Source organism: Carcharodon carcharias, chromosome 7 (assembly GCF_017639515.1).
Source record: "Carcharodon carcharias isolate sCarCar2 chromosome 7, sCarCar2.pri, whole genome shotgun sequence".
Taxonomy (NCBI): Eukaryota; Metazoa; Chordata; class Chondrichthyes; order Lamniformes; family Lamnidae; genus Carcharodon; species Carcharodon carcharias.
This window is the reverse complement of record NC_054473.1, coordinates 7,292,664-7,312,542: the sequence shown is the minus strand read 5'-3', so window position 1 is coordinate 7,312,542 and position 19,879 is coordinate 7,292,664. Positions and strand designations below refer to the sequence as shown.

General features: G+C 49.2%; 2 protein-coding genes across 7 annotated transcripts in view; both read right to left on the bottom strand.

Moving 5' to 3' along the window:
- Positions 1 to 3,438, bottom strand: part of LOC121280288 (solute carrier family 41 member 1) — a 53,713-nt gene extending 50,275 nt beyond the window's left edge. For 3 of the 6 annotated variants that reach the window (XM_041192113.1, XM_041192118.1, XM_041192119.1), the window contains exon 1: positions 990 to 1,027. In XM_041192113.1, coding sequence (XP_041048047.1) covers positions 990 to 992 — 3 coding nt within the window. In that variant the 5' untranslated portion in view covers positions 993 to 1,027. Of the gene's footprint in view, positions 1 to 989; positions 1,028 to 1,600; positions 2,010 to 2,117; positions 2,512 to 3,354 lie in introns of those variants that run through there. The other 3 variants (XM_041192116.1, XM_041192114.1, XM_041192115.1) reach the window with 3 other exon arrangements.
- A 3,196-nt stretch (positions 3,439 to 6,634) lies between these two features.
- On the bottom strand, positions 6,635 to 18,716 carry LOC121279733. Its single transcript, XM_041190991.1, has 6 exons — positions 18,568 to 18,716; positions 16,237 to 16,334; positions 14,022 to 14,107; positions 11,760 to 11,987; positions 8,854 to 8,951; positions 6,635 to 6,842 (listed from the first exon to the last, which is right to left on the bottom strand). Exons 1-6 carry the CDS (start codon positions 18,714 to 18,716, stop codon positions 6,635 to 6,637), a joined length of 867 nt encoding a protein of 288 aa, XP_041046925.1.
- Between the last annotated feature and the right edge of the window lie 1,163 nt (positions 18,717 to 19,879).

The following is a 19,879-nucleotide window of genomic DNA, read 5'->3' as shown; positions in this document are numbered from 1 at the left end:
CATGGACAGAAGAGCTGAACACCCGAGGTGAGGGGAGAGTGACTGCCCTTAACATCAGGACAACATTTGACCGAGTGTGGCATCAAGGAGCCCTTGCAAAACTGGAGTCAATGAGAATCAGGGGGAAAACTCTCCGCTGGTTGGAGTCATACCCAGCACAAAGGAAGATGGTTGTGGTTGTTGGAGGTCAGTCATCTCAGCTCCAGGACATCACTGCAGGAGTTCCTCAGGGTAATGTCCTTGGTCCAAACACCTTCAGCTGCTTCATCAGTGACCTTCCTTCCATCATAAAGTCAGAAGTGGGGATGTTCGCTGATGATTGCACAATGTTTAGCACCATTTGCAACTCCTCAGATACTGAAACAGTCCATGTCCAAATGCAGCAAGACCTGGATAATGTCCAGGTTTGGGCTGACAACTAGCAAGTAACATTCATTCCACACAAGTGTCAGGCAATGACCATCTCCAACAGGAGAGAATCCAACCATCGCCCCTTGACATTCAATGGCATTACCATCACTGAATCCCCTACTATCAACATCCTGGGGGTTACCATTGACCAGAAACTGAATTGGACTTGCCATATAAATACTGTGACTACAAGAGCAGGTCAGCGGCTGGGAATTCTGTGATGAGTAACTCACCTCCTGACTCCCCAAGGCTTGTCCACTTCCTACAAGGCACAAGACAGGAGTGTGATGGAATACTCTCCACTTGCCTGGATGAATGCAGCTCCAACAACACTCAAGAAGCTCGACACCGTCCAGGACAAAGCAGCCCGCTTGATTGGCACCTCATCCACAAACATTCACTCCCTCCACCACCGACGCACAGTAGCAGCAGTGTGTACCATCTACAAGATGCGCTGCAGGAATTCACTAAGGCTCCTTTGTCAGCACCTTCCAAACCCATGACCACTATTTTCGAGGACAAGGGCAGCAGATAGATGGGAACACCACCACCTGGAAGTTCCCCGCCAAGTCACTCACCATCCTGGCTTGGAAATATATCACCGTTCCTTCACTGTCGCTGGGTCAGAATTCTGGAACTCCCTCCCTAACAGCACTGTGGGGTGTACCTACATCACATGGACTGCAGCGGTTCAAGAAGGCAGCTCACCCCCACCTTCTCAAGGGCAATTAGGGATGGGCAATAAATGCTGGGCCCAGCCAGCAAAGCCCACATCCCATGAATGAATAAAGAAAAACTCAGGAGTCAATCTGTGCACAGCAATATCCCATAAAATGCAATGTGCTAACGGCCAGATAATCTGTTTTAGTGATGTTGGCTGAGTGATAAATATTGGCCCCAGGACACTGGGGAGAAAAAAATCTCGACCACTGTTTCAAAGAAGAGCAGGGGGAGTCTACTCCAGGGTCCTGAGGTCAATAAAACCCTTAACTAACACCTGAATTCAGATTATCTGGTCACAATCTCATTGCTGTTTGTGGGAGCTTGCTGTGCACAAATTGGCTGCTGCATTTCCTCAATTGCAACAGTGACTACACTTCAAAAAGTACTTGATTGGCTGCCGAGGAGTTTGGCATCTCCTGAGGATGTGAAATGCAAATCTTTTTTTCTTTAAAGGTGTTTAACTCACCCCTAGAATGGATGGTCTCAACGTTCCTATAATTTGGATGCTCTGAATCCAATTTGTTTTACTCTAGTGTAGACCTGTGATTCACTGGAACCCCTGGTGTGGGAAGGGAGGGTTCAATCCCCAGCCTATACTCAGGAAGCTGGGGATGGGGGGTGGGGAGGCTACCCTTTGGCCTCAGTGCCCTGGGTTAATGAGACTGGGAGAGAGAATCTCTCGGGACCCCTGCCCCAGGTCTGGGTGTCCTGATGCCGGCCGGTCTCTGTGATGCCTTCCACAGTCAACCAGCTCTTACTCCGGGGGCTCGAAATCAGGAAGGAGCGGAGGGGAATGGGTCAAAATAACAAAAAAGGGGAGGGGGGCGGAGAGTGAGGGCAGGACGAGCAACGTCAACTCCGGACTTCCAGAAAAGTTTCTAAACTTCGGGGAAACTTCCTCCGGCTTCGGGTTCCGGGACATCACCCGCCCCTTCCGCCTGCTACACATCAGTAAACCCTGCAGCAAACTCTCAGCAAAGCACCTGCTGAATTCAGCAAACTCCCAGCCAACCAGCCGAATGCAGGGCTACAGACCCTCGGCAGTGACCGTTCCAGCCCCAAAGCTGCTAACATGTTTTTACAGAGCTCGATCCCAGTGTCTGTTTCCTTACGAAATCCACTTCATTGTCCTGTCTCCTTTCCGCCACAAATCATCTCCGATGAGAAGGGTTTACCGAAACGCAGAACGAAACGGCACCACCAGGAAGCCACTCGGCCCATCGTGTGTAATGCTGGCTCTTTGAAAGCGTTATCTGATTCGCTGCGTTCAGCTGCTCTTTCCCTTTGGGTCTTGTGAACCTGTTTCCTTTTCGAGTGTTTCTTCCATTCTCTTTTGAAAGTTCCGATTGAATCTGCATCCACCGCCCTTAGAGGCAGCATCTCCCAGATCACAACAACTCACACTGTAAAAAAAAACACTCCTCATCTCCCCCTCTGGTTCCCTCAAATCTTGCAGCTTTAATTAATTTGCCCCTGACAATTGTCAGTGTCTAGCTTCTTTTCACTTCCTTGAGGCTAGTCTGGTCAGTGCTCCTTTGAAGTCTCCCCTCTTGACCCTTGTGAACTCCAAATATGTCCTCATCCTCCCCATGTTGAAACTGAGGAATGTCCTCTATCTCACTCTTTCCCAGGATTTCACAGCCAGGAACTCCTCCTGCCCCCCAGACTTCACTTTTGCCCCCCCAGCCTCTCTCTCAACCCAAACTCACTATCACCGTTGCTCAATGACCTCCTCTTCCCTCCCACAGCCTCAGCCCTGCACTGTGGCTCTGGCTTGGTCATTGACCTGTGTCCCTGAGTGGGGAACACTGTTGCCTCTGAGTCAGAGGGTCATGGGTTCAAGTCCCACTCCAGAGACCTGAGCACAAATTGGGGTGAGACATTAAAGCCAAGGTCTGTCTGCACCGCACCCCCACCCACCACCCCTCCCCACCCACCTCAGGTGGACCTAATAGATCCTATGGAGGCCTGCACGACTGATCGAGAGACGTGAGTTCACGGGAAACGCATTGGAATGTTCTGAGGTGGTGTAAGGTGCTATATGAATGCAAGTTTGTTCTTCCTTCAGTTAAATAAACAGTTTAAGTGGTTCAACTTGAATCTTTGCTCAGCCCTCTGATGCATAGTTTGGTTTGAAACATAATCCAAGCTAATTAGGAAGATTTAACAAGGAGTCCAAACTAATATATTTTTCTTAAAAATAAAGAAAAGTTTGAATACCTTTTGGTGAAGTTTGGGATTTCTACCAGGCTGTTCACGAGCTGGTGTGTCAGACACCCACACAGTTCAGTCCCAGTGTGATAGGACACCGGTTATTTTTATTCCAGTTACTGAGTTTGCAGCTTCAGGTTACAGTCAGTTTGCATGTTCCCAAAAAGTGAGCTTCCTTTAAGCCCTGAGGACATTTAAGATTACAGACAGCAGTAGTCAATGTGGTTTTTAAAGGGGCAGACCGTTCCTCCCAGAGAAACCTCAAGCCAAGTTTTCCCCGCTCTCTCTCTCTCTCGCTCGCTCCTCAAGGTGCTGACAGGCATCAGGGGTACAGGCTGCACAGGCTGAGAATTGGCAGGCTTGTCATAGGCAGGTTACGGACTGTATTCCTATGGGCAAACTGTTGGAGGGTCAGTACTGAGGGAGTGCTGCACTGTCAGAGGGTCAGTACTGAGGGAGTGCTGCACTGTCAGAGGGTCAGTACTGAGGGTGTGCTGCACTGACAGAGGGTCAGTACTGAGGCAGCGCTGCATTGTCAGGGGGTCAGTACTGAGGCAGCGCTGCACTGTCAGAGGGTCAGTACTGAGGGAGTGCTGCACTGTCAGAGGGTCAGTACTGAGGGAGTGCTGCACTGTCAGAGGGTCAGTACTGAGGGAGTGCTGCACTGTCAGAGGGTCAGTACTGAGGGAGTGCTGCACTGTCAGAGGGTCAGTACTGAGGGAGTGCTGCACTGTCGGAGGGTCAGTACTGAGGCAGCGCTGCACTGTCAGAGGGTCAGTACTGAGGTAGAGCTGCACTGTCAGAGGGTCAGTACTGAGGGAATGCTGCACTGTCAGAGGGTCAGTACTGAGGGAGTGCTGCACTGTCAGAGGGTCAGTACTGAGGGAATGTTTCACCGTCAGAGCGTCAGTACTGAGGGAGTGCTGCACTGTCGGAGAGTCAATACTGAGGCAGCAATTGACTGTCAGAGGGTCAGTACTAAGAAAGTGCTGCACTGTCAGAGGGTCACCTAAAGGAGGGCTGCACTGTCAGAGGGTCATTACTGAGGGAGCACTGCACTGTCGGAGGGTCAGTAGTGAGTGAGTGCTATAGTGCTGAACTGTCAGTACTGAGGGAGTGCTGCACTGTCGGAGGGTCAGTACAGAGTGAAGGCTGTAGTGTTGAAGTGTCAGTACTGAAGGAGTGCAGCTGCATTGGAGGGTCAGTACTGAGGGAGTTCTGCATGTCAGAGGGTCAGTACTGAGGGAGTGCTGCACTGTCAGAGGGTCAGTACTGAGGGAGTGCTGCACTGTCGGAGGGTCAGTACTGAGGGAGTGCTGCACTGTCGGAGGGTCAGTACTGAGGTAGTGCTGCACTGTCGGAGGGTTGGTACTGAGGGAGTGCTGCACTGTTGGAGGGTCACTACTGAGGGAGTGCTGCACTGTTGGAGGGTCAGTACTGAGGGAATGCTGCACTGTCGGAGGGTCAGTACTGAGGCAGTGCTGCACTGTCGAAGGTTCAGTACAGAGAGAGTGCCACACTGTCAGAGGGCCAGTACTGAGGGAGTGCTGCACTGTTGGAGGGTCAGTATTGAGGGAGTGCTGCACTGTCAGAGGGTCAGTACTGAGGGAATGTTTCACCGTCAGAGCGTCAGTACTGAGGAAGTGCTGCACTGTCGGAGAGTCAATACTGAGGCAGCAATTGACTGTCAGAGGGTCAATACTAAGGAAGTGCTGCACTGTCGGAGGGTCACCTAAAGGAGTGCTGCACTGTCAGAGGGTCATTACTGAGGGAGCACTGCACTGTCGGAGGGTCAGTAGTGAGTGAGTGCTATAGTGCTGAACTGTCAGTACTGAGGGAGTGCTGCACTGTCGGAGGGTCAGTACAGAGTGAATGTTGTAGTGTTGAAGTGTCAGTACTGAGGGAGTGCAGCTGCATTGGAGGGTCAGTACTGAGGGAGTGCTGCACTGTTGGTGAGGTGTTGAACTGAGGCCACACCTGTTATATCAGCTGGAGAACAGCAACAAATTATATTTATATAGTGACTTTAATATAATAAAATGTTTCCAAAGCATTTCACAGGAGCATTATAAAACAAAGCATGACACCGAGTCACATTGGGAGATATTAGGTCAGATGACCAATTTTTTGCGAGATAGGGAATAGAGATAAAAGAAAACCTGGCCATTATTTTGAAGAAGAGCTGACGAGTTCTCCCCACTGTCCTTGGCCAATATTTAATCCCCAACCAACCAAAAACAGGTGATCTTTCATTTATCTCATTGTTTTCTGTGGGATCTTGCTGTGTGCGAATTGGCTGCTGCATTTCCTACATTGCAATAGTGACTACACTTCAAAAGCTCTTCATTGGCTGCAAAGCATTTTGGAACACCCTGAAGCTATAGAAGGCGCTATAGAAATACAAGTTATCTTTGTCCTATTTTCGCCGCTGTCCAGTAGCTAACTGAGCAGAGTATAAAACTGGAGCGACTATCATTGCAAACTGTGCTTCATATTGGAGAAAGCAGCTTGATTCAGGGGTTGCAGTGAGCACTCTGAAATGCAGTACTCACATTGTGGATGAATCAAATCAGAGCAGGGAGTGTGCAATCAGCATGGACAGGCACCAAAAGGTGAAGACAAGTGAGTTCTCAAAAAGGCCCACGGTGGTGTGTGTTTTAGGCTGGGACAAGAGACAGCTGTGCTCCCTCAGGTGAGGTTCCGCAGATTATGCTGGTTTGGGAACACTGTTCAAACTCTGCTCACTTTCTGAGACACACATATGAGTCCACACGGGTTAAAAGATTTATCCTGTCAGGCAGACCTTTAATTCAAGAAGAAACCGTTGGGTGTCTACCAATGAAACTGTTGAACGGTTCAGTATGGTCTTCTAAAGTTATTCCCGTGATGTTAAATCAGGTTACTCACTGGCTGAGGGCTAAACAGCATGATGCAAAACGCCTACTCTGGCTGACAAACTAATTTTCAACTGAATTCACAAAACTGAACCAGGTTCCTGTTCTCAAATACATCCAGGAACACTTTATAATGGAATGATGATAATACAGAAGTGATTCGTGTCCATTCTGATTTGGGTGGGTGTTACATTGTGATTATGCAAATAAACTTTAGCACAATTGTGAAGCCTAAACTAAATAAGGCAACTGAAAAATCGGATTGTTGCTAAAGTGGAATCTCATCAGTATCAGCGATGATAGTCACAATCCTTCTGAGATTCATTGTGTTAAGGGCCAGTCACTGTTAAAGCTGTACCTAGGCTACTTCTCCAGGAATGCAGAGGCAGTCAGTGCTAATGGCTACCAAAGCAACTGATGCCAATTGTTTTTAACTGGATGGGTTGAAGCGAGACCCTGTGTGTCTCAGAGCTTCTAGTGTGGGTGCAGTGTGAGGGCAATTGAGCCCTTTTGACTGGTTTGAGCTCCGAATGTTTCTCCCCTTTTATGTGTCTCCACCAAGCTGAAGGTTGAATAGTAGAAATCTCACCGTCCGTTAGAAAACTAGAGAAGAGAATATTGTGAGAAAAATAGGAAACAATCTGGAAACACCTTCCCATCAAACACTCCCAGGACAGGTACAGCACGGGGTTAGATACAGAGTAAAGCTCCCTCTACACTGTCCCCATCAAACACTCCCAGGACAGGTACAGCACGGGGTTAGATACAGAGTAAATCTCCCTCTACACTGTCCCCATCAAACACTCCCAGGACAGGTACAGCACGGGGTTAGATACAGAGTAAAGCTCCCTCTACACTGTCCCCATCAAACACTCCCAGGACAGGTACAGCACGGGGTTAGTTACAGAGTAAATCTCCCTCTACACCGTCCCCATCAAACACTCCCAGGACAGGTACAGCACGGGGTTGGATACAGAGTAAATCTCCCTCTACACTGTCCACATCAAACACTCCCAGGACAGGTACAGCATGGGGTTAGATACAGAGTAAAGCTACCTCTACACTGTCCACATCAAACACTCCCAGGACAGGTACAGCACGGGGTTAGATACAGAGTAAAGCTCCCTCTACACTGTCCACATCAAACACTCCCAGGACAGGTACAGCACGGGGTTAGATACAGAGTAAAGCTCTCTCTACACCGTCCCCATCAAACACTCCCAGGACAGGTACAGCACGGGGTTAGATACAGAGTAAAGCTCCCTCTACACTGTCCACATCAAACACTCCCAGGACAGGTACAGCACGGGGTTAGATACAGAGTAAAGCTCTCTCTACACCGTCCCCATCAAACACTCCCAGGACAGGTACAGCACGGGGTTAGATACAGAATAAAGCTCCCTCTACACTGTCCACATCAAACACTCCCAGGACAGGTACAGCACGGGGTTAGATACAGAATAAAGCTCCCTCTACACTGTCCCCATCAAACACTCCCAGGGCAGGTACAGCACGGGGTTAGATACAGAGTAAAGCCCCCTCTACACTGTCCCCATCAAACACTCCCAGGACAGGTACAGCACGGGGTTAGATACAGAGTAAAGCTCCCTCTACACTGTCCCCATCAAACACTCCCAGGACAGGTACAGCACGGGGTTAGATACAAAGTAAAGCTCCCTCTACACTGTCCCCATCATACACTCCCAGGACAGGTACAGCACGGGGTTAGATACAGAGTAAAGACCCCTCTACACTGTCCCCATCAAACACTCCCAGGACAGGTACTGCACAGGGTTAGATACAGGATAAAATTCTCTCTAAACTGTTACATCAAACACTCCCAGGGCAGGTAAAGCACGGGGTTAGATACAGAGTAAAGCTCCCTCTACACCGTCCCCATCAAACACTCCCAGGGCAGGTAAAGCACGGGGTTAGATACAGAGTAAAGCTCCCTCTACACCGTCCCCATCAAACACTCCCAGGACAGGTACAGCACGGGGTTAGATACAGAGTAAAGCTCCTCCTACACTGTCCCCATCAAACACTCCCAGGACAGGTACAGCATGGGGTTAGATACAGAGTAAAGCTCCCTCTACACTGTCCCCATCAAACACTCCCAGGACAGGTACAGCACGGGGTTAGATACAGAGTAAAGCTCCCTCTACACTGCCTCCATCAAACACTCCCAGGACAGGTACAGCACGGGGTTAGATACAGAGTAAAGCTCCCTCTACACTGTCCCCATCAAACACTCCCAGGACAGGTACAGCACGGGGTTAGATACAGAGTAAAGCTCCCTCTACACTGTCCCCATCAAACACTCCCAGGACAGGTACAGCACAGGTTTAGGCACAGAGTAAAGCTCCCTCTACACTGTCCCTATCAAACACTCCCAGGACAGGTACAGCACGGGGTTAGATACAGAGTAAAGCTCCCTCTACACTGTCCACATCAAACACTCCCAGGACAAACACAGCACCAACTGGGAAGCCTGTTGAAAATTATTCCGTCGCCCTTGAGGTTGGGAGCCTATCTGCAGTCAGGATGCATCCTAAAGGTTGACAACATTTCACAATCTGTATCATGGGAATCTTTCCCTTTTCCCCTTCCATACCGATAGTTTTTTCCATCCCAATTGATTCCAGCTGGAGTCGGTGTCAATGATTGTCGAGTCATTTTCTCATATTTCGGTTCCGTATTGAATTCCTGGAGCTGAAGGAGGAAATGTCAGTGAGCTAAGGGATTGTCCCGAAAGATAATCCGCCAATCCAAAGTGTACACCATTTCACACAGGTGCTGGGTGCAAAGATCTCCTGTCACTCAACATCTCTCAGTGTAAAGAAGATACCAACGCCTTTCCTTCCAGCCAAGTGTGCCGCTTGCTGGGACTTAAATATTTCCAAGCAATCTCAAAAATTGCTGCTTTAAGCAAAAGTAGTATTCACTCAACCGCCATGTAATGTTATTGGACTTTTATACATTCCTTTAGTTTTGATGAACTAAATGAAGAGAAGATGTTTCCAGTGGAAGGAGGGTCTGTAACTAGAGGACACAGATTCAAGATAATTGCTAAAGGGTCGGGGGGGGGGGGGGGCGATTTTAAACAGCGATTTGTTGTGATCTGGAATGTGCTGTCAGATCTCAGATTCAACAGTAACTTTCAAAAGGAAATTCATAGAATGGAATGAGAGTGGTTACAGCATTGAAGGAGGCCATTCAGCCCATTGTCTCCCTGCTGGCTCACCTCGTCTCACAACCCCACCCCTTTCCTGCAGCCCTGCAAATCTTTTCTTTCCAGATAATTATCCAATTCACTGTTGAAAGCCTTGGGTGACCCTACCTCTGCCACACTCTCAGGCAGCGCATTCCAGATCCTAACCACTCGCTGTGTCGCTCCTCATGTCTCCATTGCTTCTTTTGCCAATCACTTTAAATCTGTGCTGTCTCGCTCTCGATCCTTCCGCCAGTGGGAACAGTTTCTCCTTATCTACTCTGTCCAGACCCCTCATGATTCTGAATATCTCTATCAAATCTCCTCTCAACCTTCTTTTCTCCAAGGAAAACAGTCCCAGCTTCTCCAATCTATCCACATAGCTGAAGACCCTTGACCCTGGAACCGTACCCTCTACCAAACTTCCAGCAGAGGCATGATGGGCTGAATGGTGTCCAGCAGAGTTGCTTCATTCTATGAGGTTGTTGTTAATTTAATCACAGACATTGTTATGTTACAGGGTAGGAGCCAGGCTGACGGTCACTGTATTAATATGAGGCTGTACTCAGCCAGGCATGAATATGGACGACAGTCATGTCCGTGTGCAGCATGATTAAGGAGGCAGGATCCCTCTCAAGAGGGAAGCCGGTGAACAATTGGTATTGTACAGCAGTCCGACTGTTTTATTTTCAGTTTTTCCATTCTCTATCACACAGATGAACACTGTCGCCTTAGAGTCAGAAGGTCATAGGCTCAACTCCCACTCCAGGCTGGATAATCCAGGCTGACAGCCCAGTGCTGTACTGAGGGAGCATGGCAGTACTGACCCTCTGACAAAGCAGCACTCCCTCAGTACTGAATCTCTGACAGTGTGGCACTCCCTCAGTACTGACCCTCTGACAATGCAGCCCTCCCTCAGTACTGACCTGTGAAAGTGCAGCACTCCCTCAGTACTGACCCTCTGACAGTGCAGCACTCCCTCAGTACTGACCCTCCGACAATGTGGCACTCCTTCAATACTGACCCTCTGACAGTGCAGCACTCCCTCAGTACTGACCTTGCGACAGTGCGGCACTCCCTCAGTACTGACCCTCTGACAGTGCAGCGCTCCCTCAGTACTGACCCTCCGACAGTGTGGCACTCCCTCAGTACTGACCCTCCGACAGTGCAGCGCTCCGTCAGTACTGACCCTCCGACAGTGCAGCACTCCTTCAATACTGACCCTCTGACAGTGCAGCAGTCCCTCAGTACTGAACCTCCGACAGTGCGGCACTCCTTCAATACTGAACCTCCGACAATGCGGCACTCCCACATCACTGACCCTGTTTCATTGGTATTCCTTCAGTACTGACCCTCCGACAGTGCGGCATTCCCTCAGTACTGACCCTCCGACAGTGCGGCACTCCCTCAGTACTGACCCTCTGACAGTGCGGCACTCCCTCAGTACTGACCCTTAACAGTGCAGCACTCCCTCAGTACTGAACATCTGACAGTGCAGCATTCCCTCAGTACTGACCCTCTGACAGTGCAGCGCTCCCTCAGTACTGACCTGTGACAGTGCAGCACTCCCTCAGTACTGACCCTCTGACAGTGCGGCACTCCTTCAATACTGACCCTCTGACAGTGCAGCACTCCCTCAGTACTGACCCTCTGACAGTGCAGCACTCCCTCAGTACTGATCCTCTGACAGTGCAGCGCTCCCTCAGTACTGACCCTCCAACAATGTGGCACTCCCTCAGTACTGACCCTCTGACAGTTCGGCACTCCCTCAGTACTGACCCTCTGACAGTGCAACACTCCCTCAGTACTGATCCTCCGACAGTGTGGCAATCCCACAGGACTGACCTTCTGACAGTGCAGCACTCACTCAGTACTGACCCTCTGACAGTGCAGCATTCCCTCAATACTGACCCTCTGACAGTGTGGCACTCCCTCAGTACTGACCCTCTGACAGTGCAGCACTCCCTCAGTACTGACCCTCTGACAGTGTGGCACTCCCTCAGTACTGACCCTCTGACAGTGCAGCACTCCCTCAGTACTGACCCTCTGACAATGCAGCACTCCCTCAGTACTGCACTGGAGCGTTCAAACACTTTGTGTTCAAATCTCTGGAGTGTGACTGCACTTACGATCATATGACTCAGGCCTGAGCGAGGGAGAATGTGCTTCACCCCGAGTCATAGCGGACACCGTAATGCAATCTATTTTAGCTTCATCAAAGAAGTTGATTTCATTTGAGCCCCCACCCCTCCCCCACATTGTTAATTCCCTACCCCACCCCCATCCTTTTGGGAAGCCCCAACCTGTACCTCGTCGTTCCTGTCACAGGAGCCGGTCAGAATGGTCATGAGTCCTGGTACCAGGAACCTCCTTGGCCCCTCCTGCCCCACGCTGTCGTTCAAGTCGTGCAACGGATTTGCGCTGAGCATTGCAGCGGCGTGTCCTTGCTGTATCTGTGCAGCTCTGTGCATTCTGCCAACCCCGTGCCACGAGTGTTTAAGGGCCCTTGTTCCATCCCACTTGTCCCAGCCTTCACCCTGACATGGGGAGCAATGCAACAGGGGCGTTAGTCAAAGCAGCCTAAAGACTTTTATTCAAGTCAGCCCGGAGCGAGTAAAATATCCTCCAACATCCCAGGCTCCCAGCAGGGACAGAACGGCCGATTCCCACCTGGAATGTCAGGAAGTACCTTTCCACCCCCAAAAGGGCAGCATTTGCTGCCAATCACTAGTTGCCCCCAGCGGTAGCTGGTGGTGAGCTGCCTTCTGGACCCCCTGGTAGGGGCTTTTGATTCAATTTCAGAGGGGCAGTTAAGAGTTAACCACACGGCTGTGAATCTGAAGTAATATGTAGGCCAGACCGGGTAATGACGGTAGATTTCTCCTGAAGAGGGACATTTGTGAACCAGATGTGTTTTTACGTTAATCCAACAGATTCATGGTCATTTTCAATTGAAACATCTTTTCATTCCCAGACCTTTTTGAACCAAGTTTCAATTTGCACCAATAGGATTTGAGCTTCTGTGGGTTATTAATTTCCTAACCTATCCCCAGCACTCCCCTTGCTTTGAGCCTATACACTCCTGTGTGGAAGAGCGATGGCCAAATCATCCAGCCTATGGTGGAGTGTCTGAAAGAGTCTGTGGCTTTACCCCATGAATTCCACCTTTCAGGCCCTCTCTAGGCTTCAGCAGAACTCAAGCCAGCTGAATGCGCAAGTGTTACTGAGAGAACCTAAGCTCATACCAGGGATTCATAATCGATCATAGAACTCCAGTAATGTGATAATGACCACATCATCTGCTTTAGTGATGTTGGTTGAAGGATATACACTTCCCTGCTCTTCAAATAGTGACCGGGGACCTTCTACCTCCCCCTGAGGCAGACAAGGCCTCAGTTTAACATCTCGCCTGAGAGACAGCACCTCCGACAGTGTGGCACTCCCCCTAGTGCTGCACTGTGCATGTCAGCTTGGATTATGGGCTCAAGTCTCTGGAGTGACCAAGGCTCGAATCTGCAACCTTCTGACTCCAAGGTGATAGAGAGAGAGTGTGGTACTCACTGAGCCACAGCTGGCACCTGTAGCTTTGTGATAATTACCCTGAGTTTCTGGGCAGTATTAGATGGGGGGCAAGGAGGGTCTTGCCCGCCGGTTGAAGAGCCAGCGAGATCCCCATGTCGCTTCCCTTTGGGGAAGGCCTCCACTGAATTAAGTGCCAACCAGGCACTTGACAGGCCAGTGACCGGCCTTGCCTGGAATCAAGGAGCCCAGGGGCTGAGATCCTGCCCTCCAAGAGCTGTCGGCCAATCAGCAGCCAGCAGCTCTACTGAACGGCAGTGCCGCAAGGGAGCACCCACCCAAGGCCTAGGATCATCGCTGGATCCCACCCACAGGTGTGTGATGGGGGGAGGGGCGTCCCCGGTGTAAGGTTTGGGGGGAAGGGGTTCAGCAGGAAGGGCAATGGGTAGCTCCCAGCAGCAACACCCCCCCCATCCCCCATCTTCCTGACCTCAGGACCCTCAATCAGGCATTGCCTTTGAACAAGGGACCCCCCGTTGGGAGCCCGGAGGCAACTCCATACAGGTTTATGTCTCGTACTCGCTGCGAGAGCCCCCCCTGCCTGCTGCTGGGTTAATAGCAGCAGCGTTGGGATGAAGCCCCAAATTGGGCATTAATTGCCCACTGAGGGTCCAATTGGTGATGGAACTTTCCCACCACTGATTTAATCGGGGTGGAGGTGGGAAGGTACCAGGGTCCTCACCCATCACCCTCCCACCTAACTAAATGCCCCGTCATGACCAAACTCACCAAGGGGGAGGGCATTAAAGTCCAGCCTTTGTTTCTGGTCACTGCCCAGGGACCTGTTTACAAGTTTGTGAGGGGTGAGGCAGGATCAGGCATGGTTATGGTGCCCACATCATTCAATACCTTCCTGATATTGTCTTGTTTCTCATACAGTGGGTGTAGTCGGGGAGATTCCCGGGAGATGAGGTTGATTCTGATTGGTTTGGAGAAGGAGCTGGTTGATGGACTGAGCAGCTTTTTTCTCGTACCCTGTATCGTTCTTTTACCTGCAATTGTTGTGAACAGGCCAGAGACCAGTGGCTTCTGGAATCTTCTCTGATGGTTTGCCATAGATCTTCAGCAGTCACCTGCCCTGAGGGAGCAAAACGAATGAGACAAGAGGTGAGGCTGTCTCAAGAGAATTGAGCATTGAGCAGCTTGGAGCAAACTACACCTCACAAGATGGAGGACCAATCGGCTTATGTCAATCCATGCCTAAAAATAAATTCCCTGTTCCGTATGCCATTCACACCTCCAACAGAAATAGCTCAATATGTAAACACAATCCTTTTTCTTAGAACCAATTTAGCTGATCTCAGCTTGGGTGACCCCATGGCCAGGGTTTTATGGCCCCCACATCGGTGTGTCTCCCCCCACCCCTCCCCGGGCAGGGGGGGTGGGTGTGGTGAGCTACTTAAATCTCCATTTCGTCCGGCAGGACCATAATGTCCCACCGGGCGGGAGGGACTGTAAAATCCAGGCCCCAAATAAAAAGAAAATCTTACAGCACAGGAGGAGACCATTCAGCCCATTGTGCCAATGCTGTCTCTTTGAAAGCGCTATCCAATCAATCCCACTCCCCCTGCTCTTTCCCCTAGAGCCTTGTAATTTGCTTTTTCATTTCTCGATCTAATTCCCTTTAACAAGGTCCTCTTGAATCTGCTTCCACCCCCCCTCTTTCAGGCAGCGCGTTCCAGATCACAACCACTCGCTGCGTAAAAATTTATTTTCTCCAATGTGACCAACCCAACTTGACTCAATACCTTTCACCTCATCCCAATCTGCCCACCTGTGTCCGGAGGTGTGAGCATGTGGGGCATTTTCCCACTGGAATGTTGATTTTTGCATTCTAAAGGGACTGGATAATGTTGACTGTAACAAGCCGTCTCATCTTGTCCAGAACAGTAAAATCCAGTACCTGTACTTGAAGTGGGTGGTGGTGGGGGGGGAGCCTCTAAACTAATCTGGGGAAACAATATGTCAGTGAGACTGTTGTCTATAGTGGAGAGGTTAATATTGATTCATTCAAATGTCAATTAGAGGCTCGATCAGAAAATAACATTTTGGGATCCGGTATCTGAGTAATTTGGGACACGAGGTGCTGAGTGCAGTGTGCGATGGAGGAACAGGTGATTGGACCTATGGTTCCCAAATCTCTCCCCCACTGGGGGATTTCCTCACCTCAGGTCTGGTTCTGTTGTAGACTCATTGATAGAGATTGATCACTGTGATTGGTCAACAAACAGAAAAAAGATAAAAACAAAAAAACTGCGGATTTGTGTTTCTATGGCAATTTTCACGACCTTAGGTAACCCTAAAGTGCCTTGCAGCCAACGAAGTAATTTTGAAGTGTAGTCACTGTTGTAGTGTAGAAAATAATCTATATTTAGTGATGTTGATAAAGGGATATATACTAACCAGGACATGGAGAGAACTCCCCAGCTCTTCTCAATAATCATTCTAACATGTCAGGACAAGGATGGTAGGAGGTGGACTGGATAGAATTTGGTGTTTTATCACCTCACTGTCTCTACGTTTCTCCATGGATGGTGTAGGATTGGACAGTCCCTGTCTTTAGCTGCTGGGGCAAATGAACCAGAGAGAAATAGTGTCAAAAGTAACTGGGTTGGGGTGGATGGTATGTCAGATATTTTTCAGTAAAGACAGTTGTGATTCTCTATTTCAAAGTAAATCCCAAGCTCTCCGATCTGTATCTTTACAATTTGTATAACCGATTAAGGTGTGAACTATAATAAACGGAGTGTCTGTCACAGGGCTCTGGAATGTACTGAGACTGATGCTATTACCCAGCAACTTCCAAATCCATGCACAGTAGCAGCAGTGTGTACCATCTACAAGATGCACTGCAGGAATTCACCAAGGCTCCTTAGACAACACCTTCCAAACTCACCTAGAAGGACAAGGGCAGCAGATAGATGGGAACACCACCACCCGGAAGTTCCCCTCCAAGTCACTCACCATCCTGACTTGGAAATATATTGGCCGTTCACTGTCGCTGAGTCAAAATCCTGGAACTACCTCCCTAACAGCACTGTGGGTGTACCTACACCACATGGACTGCAACGGTTCAAGGAGGCAGCTCACCACCACCTTCTCAAGGGCAACTAGGGATGGGCAATAAATGCTGGCCCAACCAGCGACACCCACATCCTGTGACTGCACTTCTTTAAAAACAGTCCCTGAGGAACGTCCTTCACTCACCTCCCATCCTCTCCAGGATCTGCTGAATCCAGGGGTTTGCCAGCGGGTTTCTGAGCTCTGGTTGAAGAAAGGATTCGGCTACCCGGGGGCTGAAAATCCTGTGGGAAAACAAAAAGGGAAGTCAAACGTGAACGGAATCCACCCTCTGGGACCGAGAGGTTATATTTATCAGGAAAGGCTGGATTCGCTTCTCCAGAAAAGGCAAGGCTGAGGGAGACTGAATAGGGATCGTTAAGACAGTGAAAGAGTTTGGTAGAGTAGATTCAGAGAAGGTGTTTCCTCTTACAGAAGGAACTTGTTTTATTGATTGACGACACTCTCACTGACATATTGTTTCCCCTGACTAGTTCAGAACTCCCCCCCTTCAAGTACAGGCCGTACCCTCTGGTTTTATTGTTCTGGAAAAGATGAGATGACTTGTGATGATCATTAGTCTTAACTCCAATTTCCTGCCCACTCCCCATACCCTCGATTCGCTGAGAGACTGAAAATCTCAGCCGTAAATATAATACGAAACATCCACAACCCTCTGGGTAGAAAATTCCAAAGATTCATAACCCTTTGATTGAAGAAATTTCTCTTTGTCTCAGTCCTAAATGATTGGCTGATCGGCAAGGTGACTTGGTAAGGGGATCAAAGGTTACGGGGAGAATGGGGTTGAGCAACTTATCAGCCATGATTGAATGGCGGAGCAGATTCAATGGGCCGAATGGCCTAATTTCTGCTCTGATGTCTTATGGTCTTATGGTTATAGTTGACATTATCCAGTCTTTTTAGTATCCAAAAATCAGCCTTCCGGTGGGAAAATGCCCCACATGCTCACACCTCTGGACACAGGTTGGCAGATTCTGATGAGGTGAAAGGTATTGAGTCAAGTTGAGTTGGCCATACTGGAGAAAATAAATTCTACGCAGCGAGTCGTTGTGCTGTCGTCTGAAGTTTGGAAGAATGAGAGGCGATCTCACTAAAACCTACAAGGTCCTGAGGGGGTTTGACTGGGTGGACGCTGAGAGATTGTTTCTGCTGGTCGGGGGAATCTAAAACGCGGGGACACAGTCTCAGGATAAGGGGCCAATCATTTAGGGCTGAGATGAGGAGAAATTTCTTCACTCAAAGGGAATCTTTGGAATTTTCTACCCAGAGGGTTGTGAATGCTTCATTGTTGAATATTTTTACGGCCGAGATTTTTGGTTTCTCAGCGAATTGAGGGTATGAGGAGTTGGGCAGGAAATTGGAGTTAAGACTAATAATCAGCCACGATTGTATTGAATGGTGGAGCAGGCTAGATGGGCCAAAAGGTCTACTCCTGCTCCTATCTCTTGTATTCTCAGTGTAAATATAGGATCTCACAGGCGCGTATAAAAATGCATTGCAAACAATTTTGTTATATTGGGAGGGAGATGTGCCTGATAGAGAGTCTGGGTTGGATTCTCCGCTCATTGGTGACTTGAGGACAGGTTTCTCCAAACAACTGTCACCGTGAAACCAAAAGTATCTCCCAGAATGCCTCAAGTGGCAGGTTCGAATTACAGAAAGCCCGCCTTTTCGGTTGGTTAACCGCTGGCTGGGAGGGAGAAACTACCTGTGCTGCAGCCTTTAAAGGGCTGCAGTAATTCTCAGCAGCTCAGCAGCAGGGGTAGCAGGGGTGGGGTGAGAGGGTGAAGCAGCCAAATAGCCACATTCCCCCGAATCCCAGATTCTTTACACCGAAGCTGGAAGGAGTGAGGTCTAGCAGGAGCTCTTGAATGGTCACTGGGTGTTCGAGATCCCATAGGGTTTAGGGGGAAGGAGGTAACAAGGTTCCAGTTCAATTCCAGTAGGACACCGGTGCAATTTTACAGTGGGAGAGGGGTCCCTAAACTATGACTCATGCCAGTCAATGCTTCATTTGTTTGCGTTTCGATAGGTAGGGTCTAGCCTACAGGAAGGGAGTATCCATCCCCTTAATAAAAGTCACCCAGAAAAGAAAAAAGAATGAATTTTCAATAGCTCCTTTCCCAACCTTGGAATGTCCCAAAACGCTTGAAATAGTTGAAATAGTATAGTCACCGTTGTCATGTAGGAAATGTGGCAGCCAATTTGTGCACAGCAAGATCCCAGATACAGCAATGAGATAATGACAGTACAATCCTGTTTTAGTGATGTTGTTTGAGGGATAAATATTGGCCAGGGCACCGGGGAGAACTCCCCTGCTCTTCTTCAAAATAGTGGCTGTGGGATCTTTACATCCACCTGAGAGGGCAGACAGGGCCTCCGACACCACAACACTATCAAAGCCCTCTAATAATGAATGAGGTCATGTTTCTATGTCACTAGCTCCCCTACACTTGCCTGTAGAGTTGCTTCTTGTATTCGGGTTCATTGTCAAACTCCTGCTTCCTGTCTGGATCCTCTCTCGAGGCCCAACTCTGCGAGTCTGGGCCTACTGTATCCAATGGGGATTCGCTGCCCCTCTGCTGTATTTCATTGTTCATTTGCATGTAGGCCAGTTCTGGAAGGTTCTATCGAGAGCTGGAAAGTGTGTCCACCTAATAACAACAACAATTTGTACTTGTTTACAATATTAACACAGTAAAACCTGCCCAAAGGTGCCTCGCCACAACGTTATTAAATAAAACTTGACAATGAGCCCTGTAAAGATATTATTAGAACAGGTGGTGAAAAGCCTGGTCACACAGGTGGGTTTTAAGCAACGTTTTAAAGGAGGAAAGAGAGATGGAGAGGTTTAGGTAGGGATGTAGGGGCCCAGGCAGCAGAAGCCATGAACATTGATTGTGGAGTGGTTAAAATCAGGATATGTAAGAGGGCAGAATGAGAGAAGCACCGATATCTTGGAGGATTTTGGGGCTGGAGGAGGTAAGTGAGATATGGAGGGGGTAGGTAATGGAGGTCAGGCAGTGCCATTGTGCTACTTAAATGCCCTCTGAAATTGCTGAACAAGCCACTCAGTTGTAACAAAACCACTACAAAGTCTACAAAAAGGAATGAAACCAGATGGACCACTTGGCATCAACCTAGGCACCAGAAACGACAACGGCAATCTCAGCCCTGTCAACCCTGCAAAGTCCCCCTTACTAACATCTGGGGGCTAGTGCCAAAATTGGGAGAGCTGTCTCACAGACTAGACAAGCAACAGCCTGACATAGTCATCCTCATCTTAAAGATAATGTCTCAGACACCACCACCACCATCCCTGGGTATGTCCTGTCCCACCAGCAGGACAGACCCAGCAGAGGTGTGGGCACAGTGGGATACAGATGGGAGGGAATTGCCCTGGGAGTCTTCCACGTCGACTTTGGGCCCCATGAAGTCTCATGGCATCAGGTCAAACATGGGCAAGGAAGCCTCCTGCTGATTACCACGTACCGCCCTACCTCAGCTGATGAATCTGTGCTCCTCCATGTTGAACACCACTTGGAGGAAGCACTGAGGGTGACAAGGGTGCAGAATGTACTCTAGTTGGGGGACTCCAATGTCCATCACCAAGAGTGGCTCAGTAGCACCACTACTGACCAAACTGGCCGAGTCCTAAAGGACATAGCTGCTAGACTGGGTCTGCAGCAGGTGGTGAGGGAACCAACAAGAGGGAAAAACATACTTGACCTCATCTTCACTAATCTACCTGTTGTAGATGAATCTGTCC

Excerpts from the sequence above, each read along its gene's own strand:
- LOC121279733 (XM_041190991.1), bottom strand. The coding sequence starts at position 18,716 with ATGCAAATGAACAATGAAATACAGCAGAGGGGCAGCGAATCCCCATTG. Across the intron at positions 8,952-11,759 it reads CCTGTGACAGGAACGACGAG|CTCCAGGAATTCAATACGGA; the intron begins GTACAGGTTGGG and ends TTCCTCCTTCAG. Across the intron at positions 6,843-8,853 it reads TGGGATGGAAAAAACTATCG|TTTTCTAACGGACGGTGAGA; the intron begins GTATGGAAGGGG and ends TCTCTTCTCTAG.